Consider the following 13,877-nt stretch of genomic DNA (forward strand, 5'->3'; position numbering starts at 1 on the left):
TGCTCTATACCTTCTCTTCAGGGAACAATACCTGCTCTTTCACGACTGCACCCTCCCTCCCAGTACTCCCCATCTTCCTGTGCTTTCCCCTCAGCGCTTAACCTCCAGCATGCTGTGTGATACACTCATTAAGTGTATTGTGTGTCTCTGCTCCACTGAAATTAACTTTAGAGAGAGTAGGGGGTTTTGATAGTTTTGTTCACTGCTGGATCCAAGTACCTAGTACACACCTGGCACATAGTAGGTGCTTAATAAATATGGGTTAAAGGAGAGTATGCATATGTATAGAGCTTGACAGTTTGCAAGACACTTAGGCTGAATATGTGATTTGTCCAGGAGACCCATCCGGCCCAGGTCCCTGTTGCTGGTTAGTGTCTGAGGCAAATTCCAGCCCCAGCTCCAGATGCCTGAATGTCTCCCCTACCCCGTGAGCTCTGAGGGCCCTTGGGATGCTCACCCTGGGTCAGCTCTACTCTCCAAGACTATTTTTGGAAGAGTTTTGCCAGGCTGAGTCTGTAATGCTGCCCAGGACTCAGCCACTCCCTTTTTCTGCCTTCCCTCTGCCAACCAACCCTCTGCAGGGACAGTCTCTGCTTCCATAAGGTCACCTCCACAAGGCCATCCTCCTTATGCTGATTGGGAAGAATGAGTTAATACCTTAGGCTAGCTTGGGTGGGAGTGGTGCTAAGAGTGAAGGGGTGGGCTGAAGGGGCAACAGGATGGTCCTATTTCGTTTTTCTTAATCTGTGTCTTTTCTAGTGGAGCATGAATTCTAGCTGCTGATATCTGCTAATGAATTTGAGGGAGTAGAAGTGAGTTGAGCACTGTTGTGTTTCATTTTGTAGTTCCTGATTTTCCTGCCCGAGGCCCAGCCTTTACATTTCTCCAACCTTTGCAGCAGCTCTCCTGACCACCCTGTGCCTTTCTGCCTGCCATGCTATTCCTCAGCTTCTGCATGACTGGTTTGTTGTTTCCTTCCTGCCTTTTCAAAGAGGCTTTTCTCTCTTGCCACATGCTGTCCTGTCTACTGCTGGGGACCCCCACCATTTGTTTCTGTCATGTGCCCCTCCCCCACCAGATAGCATCCCTGGGACCAGGGACCTTTTCTGTCTTGCTGTTTGAAGCATCCCTGGGGCCTGAGCAATACCTGACAGACTGCTGCCCAGTTGTATTTCTTGAATGAATGAATGAATGAACAAACATAAAGACATTCATTAATTTCTCCAGAAATGCTTGCTGAGCACTCATGATTCTGGGTGCCATGGAGGGTTATGAAGGTTGAATGCTTCATTACTACCTCTTCTTGCCCCAGGCTCATGGTCTTCAGGTAAAAGGATTGCATCTTGAGAGTGATTTGAGGCCAACATCAGGGAGACCTTTTGTGTGGATTGTTTTCTCTTCTTAGATAGAATGGAAATGTTCTCTGAGAGAAATCCTCTTGAGTCTCTTCTTTTCTTGAGTTATTTCTTTCCATGTGTTTTACTTGGGTTGATGGATTCTTATCTGTTCATCTCCACACAGCTCAAATGGCTCCTGTGCTATAGAGCCTTTATTAACACCTGGATATTCCCTCTTACATTGTGTGCCCACCCCCCTTCTGTGTACCACACCCAGATTTTATATGTGTTGACAATCTGCTGTATTTGCCACAAATTTGTCTTCTGATAAAAATAAGAGTTAACGAGAAAGCATGCTCTTCACTACCCTACCTCCCTCACTCTCTTGAAGCTGGTGTGTATCTTTTTGTCCACATTTTTTAATACCTAATTATGTATCTGTATGTCAGTAAACAGTATATAGTTACATGAGTTTTAAAATTTTACATACTAAACATCATATAGTATGTAACCTCTTGCAGCTTGCTTTTATTTTAGTGTACTGAGATACAGTTACATTGATACAAGTACATCTAGTTTATTCATTTTAATTGCTTTACAGGGTTCTATTGTGTGAGTATATCATGCTCTTAAACTTTTTAGTATGGAAAATTCCCAACATTATTAGAATAGAAAGTATAGTGCACTTCCATATACTGAGCACTGGTTAATCGTTATTGCATGTCTACTCCCCCACCTACCTTCCCAATCATCCCACATTATTCTGAAGCAAATCCTAGACATTTATATCAATTCATCTGTAAGTATTTGTTATTATATTTTTAAAACAATTTTCCTAATATGGCATTAAGGTTGTTTATCCATTTTGGGAGTTATAAATGATATTATGGTTAACGTCCACCAAGAGGTTGTTTTATGTATACATGTGAGAGTTTCTCTTGTGTAGATTCCTGTAAAAGGAACTGCTGGATCACAGAGTGTGTACACTGTTAACTTTAAAAATTTTATTTTCAGATTATTCTTCAAAATTATTGAACAATTTTATACTTTTGATAGCAGTGTGGGAATTCCTGCACATCTGTGTCAGCCCTAGGTACAGTAGACTTAAATGTTTATGCCCATCTGAAAGGCATAAAATGGTATTCCATTGTTCTTTAAATGTTCTTTTTAATAATTTATAATTATTAGTGAGATTGAATATCATTTTATGCCTGTTTACCCCTTGGGTTTCCTCTTATGCAAATTGCCCGTTCACATGATTTGCCCATCTTTCTAGTGGTTTGTTTTTCTTTTTCCTATTGATTTGCAGTTTTTTTCTTAAGGTACTCTGAATTCCAGTCTTTTGTCTGATACATAAGTTTCACCAGTTTTACGTGCACATATTGTGTCTGTGTGCTTAGTTCTATTTCTATTTCTGTGCACCTTTATGTGGGATATCTTTTAACTATGTGTATGGTATTTGTTTTACAGAATTTTAAAATTTGAATGTCAAATTTATTAGTCTTCTCCTTTGAGGTTTGTGATTTTTTGAGGGATGGGGGTACTTTTACTTCCCTCTCACAAAATTATGTAAAGATCTCCTTTACATTAGTCTACTAGTTTGGTCTTGTATTTCATGTGTCTGTATTCCATCTAAATTTTATTTTTGTTAAAAGATAAGGCAGGAATCCAATTTTACATTCCACACGCATGGCCAGTTGGTTTGTACCATTTTTTGAAGAGTCTGTTCTCTGTGCTGACTTGTAAGTCACCTTCTTACATGTTGGCTCTGTTCTTTTTATTGGCATAGGAGTCTTGTCTGTTCCTGACAATACTGAATTGTCTTTGAGAGATTTTGATACCTGGTAGGGTTAATCTACTCACGTACCTCTCAGTCTCTTGGCTATTCTTGGCCTTTTCCTCTTCTGTACCATTGTACGATCAGTCTGTAATGTTTTATGATATCCAACCCCCTAATGCAAACCTGCCATTGGAATTTTGATTGGAATAACATTGACCTCACAGATTAATTTGCAAAATAATTGTCATTTTTGTATGATTGAGTCTTTCTAGTCGTAAATGTGGTATATCTCTCTGTTTATTTAGGTCTTATGCTTTCATGTCACTTAATTCAGCTTAATAATATTCTCCATAATACTTTTTTTCCTTTCACTCTCATTTTTTCAAAGTATAGCTGTAAAATTGTTGCGTATATTTTGTTAGATTGTTGCCTAGGTTTCATTTGTTTTTATTACTGTTGTAAATAGATATTTAAATGTCAGTTTTTCTATTTGGTTTTTGTGAGCATGCAGGAGCACTAGTTTTTTGAATAATTTTTTCTTATGCACAGCTCCTTTGCTTATTGCTTCTATTAATTTTAGTGGGTGGTAGACTTGAATTTTCTACGTAGACAGTCATATCATCCACAAATAACTATTTTTTCCTTCCTTTTCAATCCTTATAGTTTTTTTCTTTTTTCCCCCTTGTCTTATACTCTTTGCCAGGGATCACCAAAGCTTTTCCTGTAAAGGGACAAATAGTAAATCTTTGAGGCTTTGTAGGTTCTAGGGTCTCTGTTGGAACTACTCAGGGCTTCCATTGCCTCAGAAAAGCAGTCGTAGATATTATTTAAATCAGTGGCTGCAGCTTTGTTCCAACAAAACTTGTGGACACTAAAATTTGAATTTCATATAATCTTCATGTGTTAAAAAATAGTTTTTTTCTGTTAATTTTTTTTCAATCATTTAAAAATGCATACATCGTTCTTAACTCCCAGGCCTACAAAACAGACAAGGGGAGGATTTGGCCCATGGGGTGGTTTGCCACCTGTGATCTAGAGTTTTTCTCTCTTTTTGGGGAGTGTTATAATAAATTCTAAACTACTATTTCTTTAGTGATTATAGGTCCAATTAGATTTTCTCTTCTCAAGTCAATTATATTGTTTTAACAGTTTCCACTTAGAGCATAAGGCTGTTCATGGTTTCTGCTTATACTTTAAAAAGTTCTGTGGTACCTCGAGTTATGCCCCTTTTTCATTGCTAAAATAGTTTGTGCTTTCTCCCCCCACCTTTTAAAAACCAGTCTTTCATGAGGTTTGTATAAATTAGTCTTTTCAAATTACCAACTATTGGTTTATTGACCTATTTTTTCTTTGCTTTCTCGTTCATTACTGCTTTAATATTTCTTTTTATGTTCTTTGGATTTACTCTGTATTGTTTCTAACTTACTGAATTGAATGGTTATTTTAGTATTCACTCTTTTTTTTTCTTTTTTCTATTTTTATTATTTTTAAAAATTTTGGGCCAGGTGCAGTGGCTCACGCCTGTAATCCCAGCACTTTGGGAGGCTGAAGCGGGTGGATCACCTGAGATCAGGAGTTCGAGACCAGCCTGACCAACAAGGTGAAACCCCGTCTCTACTAAAAATAAAAAAATTAGCTGGGCATGGTGGCAGGTGCCTGTAGTCCTAGCTACTTGGGAGGCTGAGACAGGAGAATTGCTTGAACCCAGGAGGTGGAGGTTACAGTGAGCCGAGATTGTGCCACTGCACTCCAGCCTGGGCGACGGAGCGAGACTCCATCTCAAGAAAAAAGAAAGAAAATTTGTTTTCTTCTCAGAGGTCTTCCTTGATTTTATTCTCTCTCTCTCTTTTTTTTTTTTTTTTTTTTTGAGACGGGGTCTCACTCTGTTGCCCATGCTAAGAGTGCAGTGGTACGATCACAGCTCACTGCAGCCTGGACCTCCTGGGCTCGAGCAGTCTTCCTGCCTTAGCCTCCCACGTAGCTGGGACTACAGGTGTGCACCATCATGCCTGGCTAATTTTTAAATTTTTTGTAGAGACAGAGTCTCACTTTGTTGCCCAGGCTTGTTTCAGTCTCCTGGGCTCAAGCGATCCTCCCACCTCGGCCTCCCAAAGTGCTGGAATTACAGGCGTGAACTGCTGCATCCAGCCAGTATTCACTTTTCTAATGCCTGTATTGAAGACTGTAAGTTTTCCCAGATACATCTTTATCTGACTCCCATATATTCTGATATTTGGTGTTTGCTATTTTTATATAATTGATTTCTAATTTTATTGAATTGTGTTCAGCTGAGGATGTGGTATGTATTATATCTAGTTTTTGGTCTTTGTACTTGCTTTTCATCCAGTTTTGGCAAAAATCTCATGAATGCTTGAAAATAATGTGTATTTGCTAATAGTTGGGCATAACAATAGCCGTCGGCTCTCATATTCATAGATATAACTTGTTTACTATGTTGTTCACATCCTCTCTGATCCTCATTTATGTTTTGTCTGAGGGAGATTCTCTTAGCCCTAATGAGATTTATCATCTTATGTTATAATTATTTGTTTATAGTTTAACTTTATTCTCTCCACTGGAATCTGAACTTCTAAAAAGCAAGGACTATACCTATTTTAAGAAAGTATTCAGTAAATATTCGTAGAGAAAATAAATGACTAAATAAATGAGTGAAGTTCCCAGGAGGCAAATATCTTCTTCTGGTGGCTGGTAGAAATTGGCTAGGTGTGCTGAAAGAAAGGCAGCTTGGTAAACCCATCAGGAGGCTACTGTTGGGCCCAGAGGTGGGACCAGAATTACTCCTATTAGGATAACAAGACTTTTCCAGGAAACAGGTGTTTTTGTAATCAAGTCATGCAGGAGCCCAACAGACATAGCCACCTCAGGTTAAAAGAGTTGATAGAGTGGTGGTTTCTCTGGGGCCCTGCTGTGACAGGGAGGCAGTGGCTACAGGCCCTCACCTCAGGCCATCTCTTCTGCCCACCACAGGTGCGAGTACTCCAGAAGGAACTGGCTGCATCCACCTCTGAAGACACGCACCCTTACAAGGAGGAGCTGGAGACAGCCTTGGAGCAGTGCTTCTACTGCCTGTACAGCTTCCCCAGCAAGAAGAGTAAGGCCAGGTACCTGGAGGAACACTCGGCCCAGCAGGTGAGGGTGCTGCAGTAGGCCCAACGAAGAGGGAAGCTGGGAGCTGCTAAGAGGGAGCTGTAAGCTCTTTTGAAGGTTGTCATATTTGTCAACAGTCATCTTGGCAGTCCTGCTTGGAGTTGCATCAGAAGGAGGAGAGAAGACGGTCTGATGAGTTTACATAGGACAAGGGTTTTTCTTGCAAAAAACTTATTTTCATAAATGTTGACTAACATTCAACTAATGTTGACTAATATGTAGAGCCAGATATGGTGGTGCATACCTTTAGTTCTAGCTGCTCTGGAGGGTGAGGGTAGGAGGATTACTTGAGGCCAGAATTTTAAGGCTGGAGTGCACTGTGATTGCATCTGTGAATAGCCCTGGGTGGCAGAGCAAGGCCCCATCTCTAAAAACAAACAAACAACAAACAAAACTACCCTAAAACCAAAAAATGTAGCATGGCAGTTGTCGATAGTTTATTTCTATTTTGGATATGAATAATTCCTTAGAGGTTTTCCATTTTTGTGTTGTTTTGGTTTTTAGAGCGCTGTTGAGTGTATTATCTAATGGCTCCTCAGTACTGTCAGTTATTCTCTGATCTTAGGGATTCCATCCACTAAAATGTAAGCTCCTTAGGACAGAGCCCCTGCTGTGGACCCCAAACCTAGGGCCACTCTCCCTGGAGTCAGCTCTCCTTCAATATTTTGTCTACCAAGTGGAGAGGGTCTGTGGCTGGCCCAAGGTCCCCACCCATGATGGAACCCACCCTCTGGCTCAGCCACGTGGGCTTATAGAGCGCAGCTTGTGGTTTCTAATGTCTGTCTTTCTACAGACTAGCCTTATGCTTTTCAGACACTTGGATTTGGGGATTATAGTGGGCATGCAGATTTTTTTTTTTTTTGAGATAGAGTCTCACTCTGTTGCCCAGGCTGGAGTGCAGTGGTGCCATCTCGGCTCACTGCAACCTCAGCTGCTCAGGTTCAAGAGATTCTCCTGCCGCAACCTCCTGAGTAGCTGGGATTACAGGCGCTTGCCACCGCGCCCAGCTAATTTTTGTAGTGCAGATTTTTTTTTTAAGTATAATGGGGATTTGTTTTAGGCTCTCCAATATGCCATAACCTCATTTACATTGGACAAAGTGCGTTTCTATACAGGAATGCAATTTTCCTTTTTCATTTACCCTGAATGTGTTATTAATCTGCCTTCTGTCTTTTTTTCAAGGTGGATCTTATATGGGAGGATGCACTGTTCATGTTTGAGTATTTTAAGCCCAAGACCCTTCCTGAATTTGACAGCTATAAGACCAGCACCGTGTCTGCTGACTTGGCCAACCTACTGAAGAGAATTGCCACCATTGTGCCTCGCACAGAGAGGCCAGCGCTTAGCCTGGACAAAGTCTCTGCTTACATTGAGGGAACTTCAACTGAGGTGGGCCCACAACCTTGAGGAGGTGGGGGACAGGGCTGGGTCACACTTTTCCCCTCTGCCACTGCTGTGTATGCTCCTTTGCTTCTTTTTCTGCTCTGTACCAGACTGAGGGGCAGGAGAAGCTGGAGAGTCTGTCCTGTGACTAAACAGTCCTGGGTTTACTGGTCACATCTGAGTCCTTGACTCCACCTCCCCTCATACTTTTCCTCTCACCTGCCAGGTACCCTGCCTCCCAGAGGGGGCTGACCCCTCCCCTCCGGTGGTGAACGAGCTTTACTACCTCCTGGCTGATTATCATTTCAAAAACAAGGAACAGTCCAAGGCCATCAAGTTCTACATGCATGACATCTGCATCTGCCCCAATAGGTCAGTGACCAGAGCATGAGGCTAGGCTGGCTGCAGGGATGACTGGGGTGACTCCAGCTCAGCAAGCTCTTCAGTGGGCCACTTTGGGGTTTCCCTGCCCATTGCAAAGAGACCAGGGAAAAAGGAATGAGAGGGTGGTTTAGCACTTTGCTGTTGTTAGGACAGGCAGGTTTTCCATAAAAAGAAGAGCAGAGGAGAAGGCCTCTTTTCCAAAGTCCTCTGGGAGGGTTATTGGTAAAGGGTTATTAGAGAACGTACGAGGTGTCCATCTGGACCCTGGTGTGCAGGGCAAGGAGGCGCAACCTGGCTCCATCCTGTTGGTTTTGTGCTGCCCCCTTTCACAGCCCCAGGGTGTGTACTCTTGCTGCTTCTACTGCAGGCTTCTTAACTATGGTTGCCTTCCTGGGGACAAGTGATAGAAAAACTCAAGCCAGAGTTCTCTTTTTTGCTCTGATGCAGTGCACTGGTAGCAGTAGTGATTGTCATGATAGTACATGTAGAAGAGCTCATTGCACATGAAGCTCATGCTCTCTTCCTGTGGAGCCCTATTTGGCTTTCTCTTAAAGTGTAGTGATTGCCTGGATCCTCTCAAGGGGCCTTCTACATTTGTAAAGTCGGATGCACTTGATTAAGAGGGAATATTTTTTCCTACCTAGGAGGTAAGCCTTGGGTGAAGGTCAAAAGGAGGCTACCCTCTGTGGCAGACCTGCATCTAAAGGGTTCAGAGTAGCATCTGTAGGCACACTTTCTGGAAGGACTCAGAGGCCAGGCTGTGATAGCTGCCCTTGAGCCATGGGTGAGCACAGAGCCACCTTAACTCAGGGAAAACCAGAGAATTCCACCTTGTCAGGATCCATCTGGCCAAGAAGAGAAGGGACTGGGTGTGAGTGGAAAAGCCAGTTTGCAAGACTTGTGTAGATTGTGTGAAAGGTTCTCACAGAACTTCTTTTGCTTAGCCTGTGGTTTCTTCCAGTCAGGGAGCCATGTGGCAGAGCCCTGGCCGTCCTCTTGGGGTGACTGGGAACCAGTGTGATAGAGCAGACCTATCTATGCTCAGTCTGGCTGAGTGCTCACTGCGCCACAGTTCAGGTTTCCTCCTCTGTTCCCCTACTTCCACATCTGAAAAGTGAGGGTGATAAAACCCACCTGTCTTTGCATGGCACCTCTCACCTGACAGCCCCTTATTCAACAGAATTAAGGGTCATGGCAGCTTAACTGGGCCTCCCTCCAACCTTCATACCTGCCTGTTTAGAGGGTATCAACCCATCAGCCTGGCCCATTAGGCAACCCTGCCACATAGGCGTGGTCTCCCGTGGGATTGGCCCCAGTGCCAGGAAAGCACTTGATGGCTTGATCCTGGGCTCCAGGCCTTGGCCACTTTCGTTCTGGCCTTAACAGGCAGGTGCTAGGCGAGACTTGGTGCTTAGTCTGCTCTTCTGTGCTAGCAGTGCATTAAGGACGATTGGCATGTGTGAGGGTGGCGTCTGTCCATTTGATTGCTGCCTTTTCTGTTCTTTGTACTAGCATTCAGCAAATCTCAGACTATCAAGTGCTCAGAGATCATCTTAGTCTTGGTGTCTCTGTGGCCATTCCTCCTCTCAGACAGGTTTCTGTGTTCTCACTATCAGTTTCTTTCAGGTGGTCTCAGAATGGTAGGGTCTCAGCCATCATGTGGTCCCTCACTTTTCATTTTACTGCTGAGAACTGAGCTGGAAGGGGCAGGGTCTGCTCAGGGTCCCAGAGAGAGAATAGGGTAGAAGCTGGGTTGCTGGGGTCCTGGGGTCTCTGCTGCCCATGATTCTGCTTGGCAAATGTGCTAATGACAGGCTCTGCCAGCACAGAAGTAGGTAAGGTCACACCTGGCTGAGGGTCTTCCTGATGCTTTAGCTGGACCGCTGCTGCCTTGCCTTGTAGAGCACTCCTTTTCCTCTCCACCAGAGCTGTTCTGTGGGCAACCCCTCAAAGCAGGGGAACAGAGTCCAAGAGCTCATCCATTAGAGTAGTTACTGCATGCCTATTAGGCGCTGGGTGATTAAAATACATTTTGTCTCATAATGCCCACAGCTCTTCTCTTGAGTTAGGTCTTCTTAGCCCTGTGTCACAGGTTAGGAATGAAGGCTCAGAGACATGACTGGTCTGGGTCATGGTCATGGCATTAGTGAGTGGCAGAGTTGGGCTCTGAGCCCTGGTGTGGGAAGGGAGTTTCCATGGGGTCCATCTGCCTGTCCACTAGGCTGTCATTATCTTCCATGCTTTTCATGTAGTGTTGTTTTTAGCTGGTGCTTTTGTTACCACCACAGGTTTGATTCCTGGGCAGGCATGGCTCTGGCCCGGGCCAGCCGCATTCAGGACAAGCTGAACTCCAATGAGCTGAAGAGTGATGGGCCCATCTGGAAGCATGCCACGCCCGTCTTGAACTGCTTCCGTCGGGCCCTGGAGATTGACAGCTCCAACTTGTCCCTGTGGATTGAGTATGGCACCATGTCCTATGCCTTGCACTCATTCGCCTCACGTCAGTTGAAGCAGTGGAGAGGCGAGCTGCCCCCTGAGCTCGTGCAGCAGGTGAGGAGGGGGTGCTGCAGATGGGCTTGCCATCCTTCTGTCCAGACAGAGTGCCCTTAGGTCAACGAAGCTCTGTCTCATTCGTACTTTATTCTTGTCCACACATCCATGCTGGGAGCTCACTGATGAATCTCCCCATGAGGCTTAAGCCATACCATGGTCAGTGACAACTTGGTCCCTGGTCTTTGGACACCCAGTCTAGTGTAGACAAATTTAGGGACAGACTGTTACACCCAGCTGGTCAGCCATTAGTTATAGTGTAGTTGAGAGATAGGGAGGGGAGAGGTGTTGGCCACCAGGAGTAGCTATTTCTTCCCTGTTCCCTCAAAGGAGCTTGTTGGATCCTTGTAAAATTCTTGAGCTTAGGTTGGGATTTTTGAAGTCTCTCTTGGTAGGGGATTACACTAGTGCAGGATACTGAGTCTGGCCCTTAAGTCTCTGTTCAGTAGGGTACCCTTGGCTCCTTGAGATGGAAGTGAAGGAGCCATACTGACATGTTTAGGCTAGTGCAGCAGTAGCACTGCACCCTAGAAGAGGATAGGGGAAAGAAGTGTCAGCACCACCTCCTCTTTAACATTACCGTCTTTAAAAAAATTACTCTTGGCCGGGTATGGTGGCTCACGCCTGTAATCCCAACACTTTCGGAGACTGAGGCAGGCGGATCACGAGGTCAGGAGTATGAGACCAGCCTGATCAACATAGTGAAACCCCATCTCTACTAAAAGTACAAAAATTAGCCAGGCATGGTGGTGCATGCCTGTAATCCCAGCTCCTCGGGAGGCTGAGGCAGGAGAATTGCTTGAACCTGAGAGGCGGAGGTTGCAGGGAGCTGAGATCATGCCATTGCGCTCCAGCCTGGGCGACAGAGTGAGACTCCGTCTAAAAAAAAAAAAATTACTCTTAAATCTTACAAGGGACACAGGCTTCTCTAAATCAGTTACAGTATACAATATTAAGGGCAAAGCTCAAATCCCTCTGGCTGCCCCTACTACCTCAGAAACAGTTAGGCTTGTTTCTTTCCAGACTGTAAAAAAAAGTACTTTTTATACATACATATGTACTCCTAGAAAAAAACACCAATCTAAATGCTATCACACTGTGTATGGTACTCAGCTTCCTTTTTCACTCAGCACCACACTGTTGAGTTCTATCCATGATAATTCCTGTGGATCTAGTACATTCCTTTTAACTGCTGTAACCCTATTTTATTGTAACTGTTCTGCACTAAAGTCCCTTGCGGGATTCTGTTTGTGTTGCAGTGGCCCCAGAGTTGGGCAGGCTGGGGACTGAAGCTGCTGCCCTAGGATGCAGAGCCTGACTCCCCAAGAGGCCTTCCCTGTAACAGCAGGAGTACCATTATCCTTTGCTGGGGCTCAGTGGGCTGAGCTGATCATGGTTCTTGGGATTTTCTCCCTAATCTCCCACCAATGATGGCAAATGAGATTTGGCAGAGTGGGAGTTTTCCAGGAAATAAATAGGGTGAGAAGTCAGAGTTCCCTTTCTGCCATTGGCACTTGTTTGTAGAGCTTTGTTTGTAGAGGTCCCCCCAGGAAGGGAGCCAGGGAAGTCAGGGAGTGGGTAAGGAGACTGAGCTCAAGTTTCCACATACTTTTTCCCCTTGCTTTGTTCTTTCCTCTACTTAGGCTCATAACCTTTGGGACTGAACTCAGTGTTGATCTTATGGAAGCCATTGGCCCAGGAAGCTCAGGTCCTGAAACTGGGTTCCCAAGCCATCTTGCTGGAGTGTTAGGGTGGCAGGAGAGAGATGGAAATCCACCAGGAATGCAGATGTCCCGACAGGGAGGGAGGGAAGGTAGGGGGAGGTGTTTCATAGTTGCCGAGGGTGAAAACTACCTTGCAGAGCTGCCTTGTGCCTCCTGGGTTCTTTCCACCTCTGGAGAGACAGCTTCCCACCCTGAAATGTGTCACGAGGACACAGTCCCCTGATTGCTACTTTTCTGTCTGGGTTTATTGTGTCTGGAGGATGGGCTGCAGGACACATGTTGGCAGCTGTTCGAGCTGCTGTGTGCTTCAGCTTTTGCCTAGAAACTCCTCAGAGTTGGTGGTGTAGGAGAACAAATGCTTTCCCCATGATGTCAGTTCTCAGGCAAGGGGAAAGGCTTTGGAGCCAGAGCTTTCTAGCTGTGTGACCTGGAAGCAGTAACCTGACATTCCTGTTGTGGTTCCTTCTCCAAGGCAGTATTATGAGAGTTCATTGGGAACACCTGCCATCAGCCATTTCCTGAGCCCCTCTCACGGGCACCCCATATGCAAGGTGAATGAGGTGCCTATTCTGCTCTGAGGATGGCAAGGTAGTGAGATGGTGTCTAGTAGAGCTTCTGAAACACAGCAGGCCCTCAGTGACTGTCCCTCCTTTTCCTGTCTGAGGTATTGTGACCTCCACACCACAAGGACAGGGACATTGGCGGTGTGCCCTGTATGGGGAAGGGGTGGGGGCTTAGCCTCTTCCCAAGGGTCTGCATGGTACCAGATGCCAGCCCAGATGGGCCGCTTCACAGCTACCCTTTCTTTCTTGGCAGGTGGCTGTTACAGGTGCCAGTGGCAGAACAGGGTGGGCAGGGGGGCTAGTGACTTGGTCCCCGTCACACAGCTACAAAGCAATTCAAGTAGAAGGACATCCTTTTAGCCATTGCCTTTTACTTCAGCACATTTGCCACAGAATCCCATCTTGAAGGGGATGTGATGGAGTCACTTGGTTGGTCCCGTGTTTGACCCTGCACTGTGATCCTTTCCACTGTATTTCACCCATTGATGATCTCCCACTTCCTGTGTGGTCATTTTTTTTTTTTTTCCTGAGAAGTGTCTAACAGAGCACTGGGTAGCACATTGCTCCCTTATTTCAGTCCTGGGGCCATTGCTACAGGGTTTTCACATAAACAAGCACCCACTGGAGAGACATCCAAGGGCCGGCTCAACCTGGCTGGATGAGAACATGAGGCACTTCCTGCAGGCCACAGCAGCTGCCCTTGCCAGAGACTAGTGCCTGCAGCCTCTTCCCCTCTCACTGGCCCCTGAGGTCAGGCAAGAAGAGACTTTGGCTTCCCTGCCATCAATCCAGGACCACAGAGAGGAGGGATCAGAGACCTGGGCTGCTCAGAGCAGCTCTGTGGGCTTGCACATGCAGGCTTCTCTCTAGCTTCCAGCCCAGAGTTCTGGAATGAGGGGGCATGAATTTGGCTGGCAGCTGACCAGTATTGGAAAGTAGTGCCTCTTAAAAGGTGACCCTCTTTTCCTTCCTTCCTAGCTAGCTGTTT

At 45.3% G+C, this 13,877-nt stretch overlaps 1 protein-coding gene across 10 annotated transcripts in view; it reads left to right on the forward strand.

The window, feature by feature from the left end:
- Window positions 1-13,877, forward strand: part of CABIN1 (calcineurin binding protein 1) — a 165,068-nt gene that overhangs the window by 64,104 nt on the left and 87,087 nt on the right. For all 10 annotated transcript variants that reach the window (XM_063704700.1, XM_004063169.5, XM_055375155.2 and 7 more), the window contains exons 20-23: window positions 6,106-6,267; window positions 7,468-7,674; window positions 7,895-8,040; window positions 10,341-10,602. In XM_063704700.1, the coding sequence (XP_063560770.1) occupies window positions 6,106-6,267; window positions 7,468-7,674; window positions 7,895-8,040; window positions 10,341-10,602 (777 nt within the window). The remainder of the gene's footprint in view (window positions 1-6,105; window positions 6,268-7,467; window positions 7,675-7,894; window positions 8,041-10,340; window positions 10,603-13,877) is intronic.

Source organism: Gorilla gorilla, chromosome 23, assembly GCF_029281585.2.
Source record: "Gorilla gorilla gorilla isolate KB3781 chromosome 23, NHGRI_mGorGor1-v2.1_pri, whole genome shotgun sequence".
Taxonomy (NCBI): domain Eukaryota; kingdom Metazoa; phylum Chordata; class Mammalia; order Primates; family Hominidae; genus Gorilla; species Gorilla gorilla.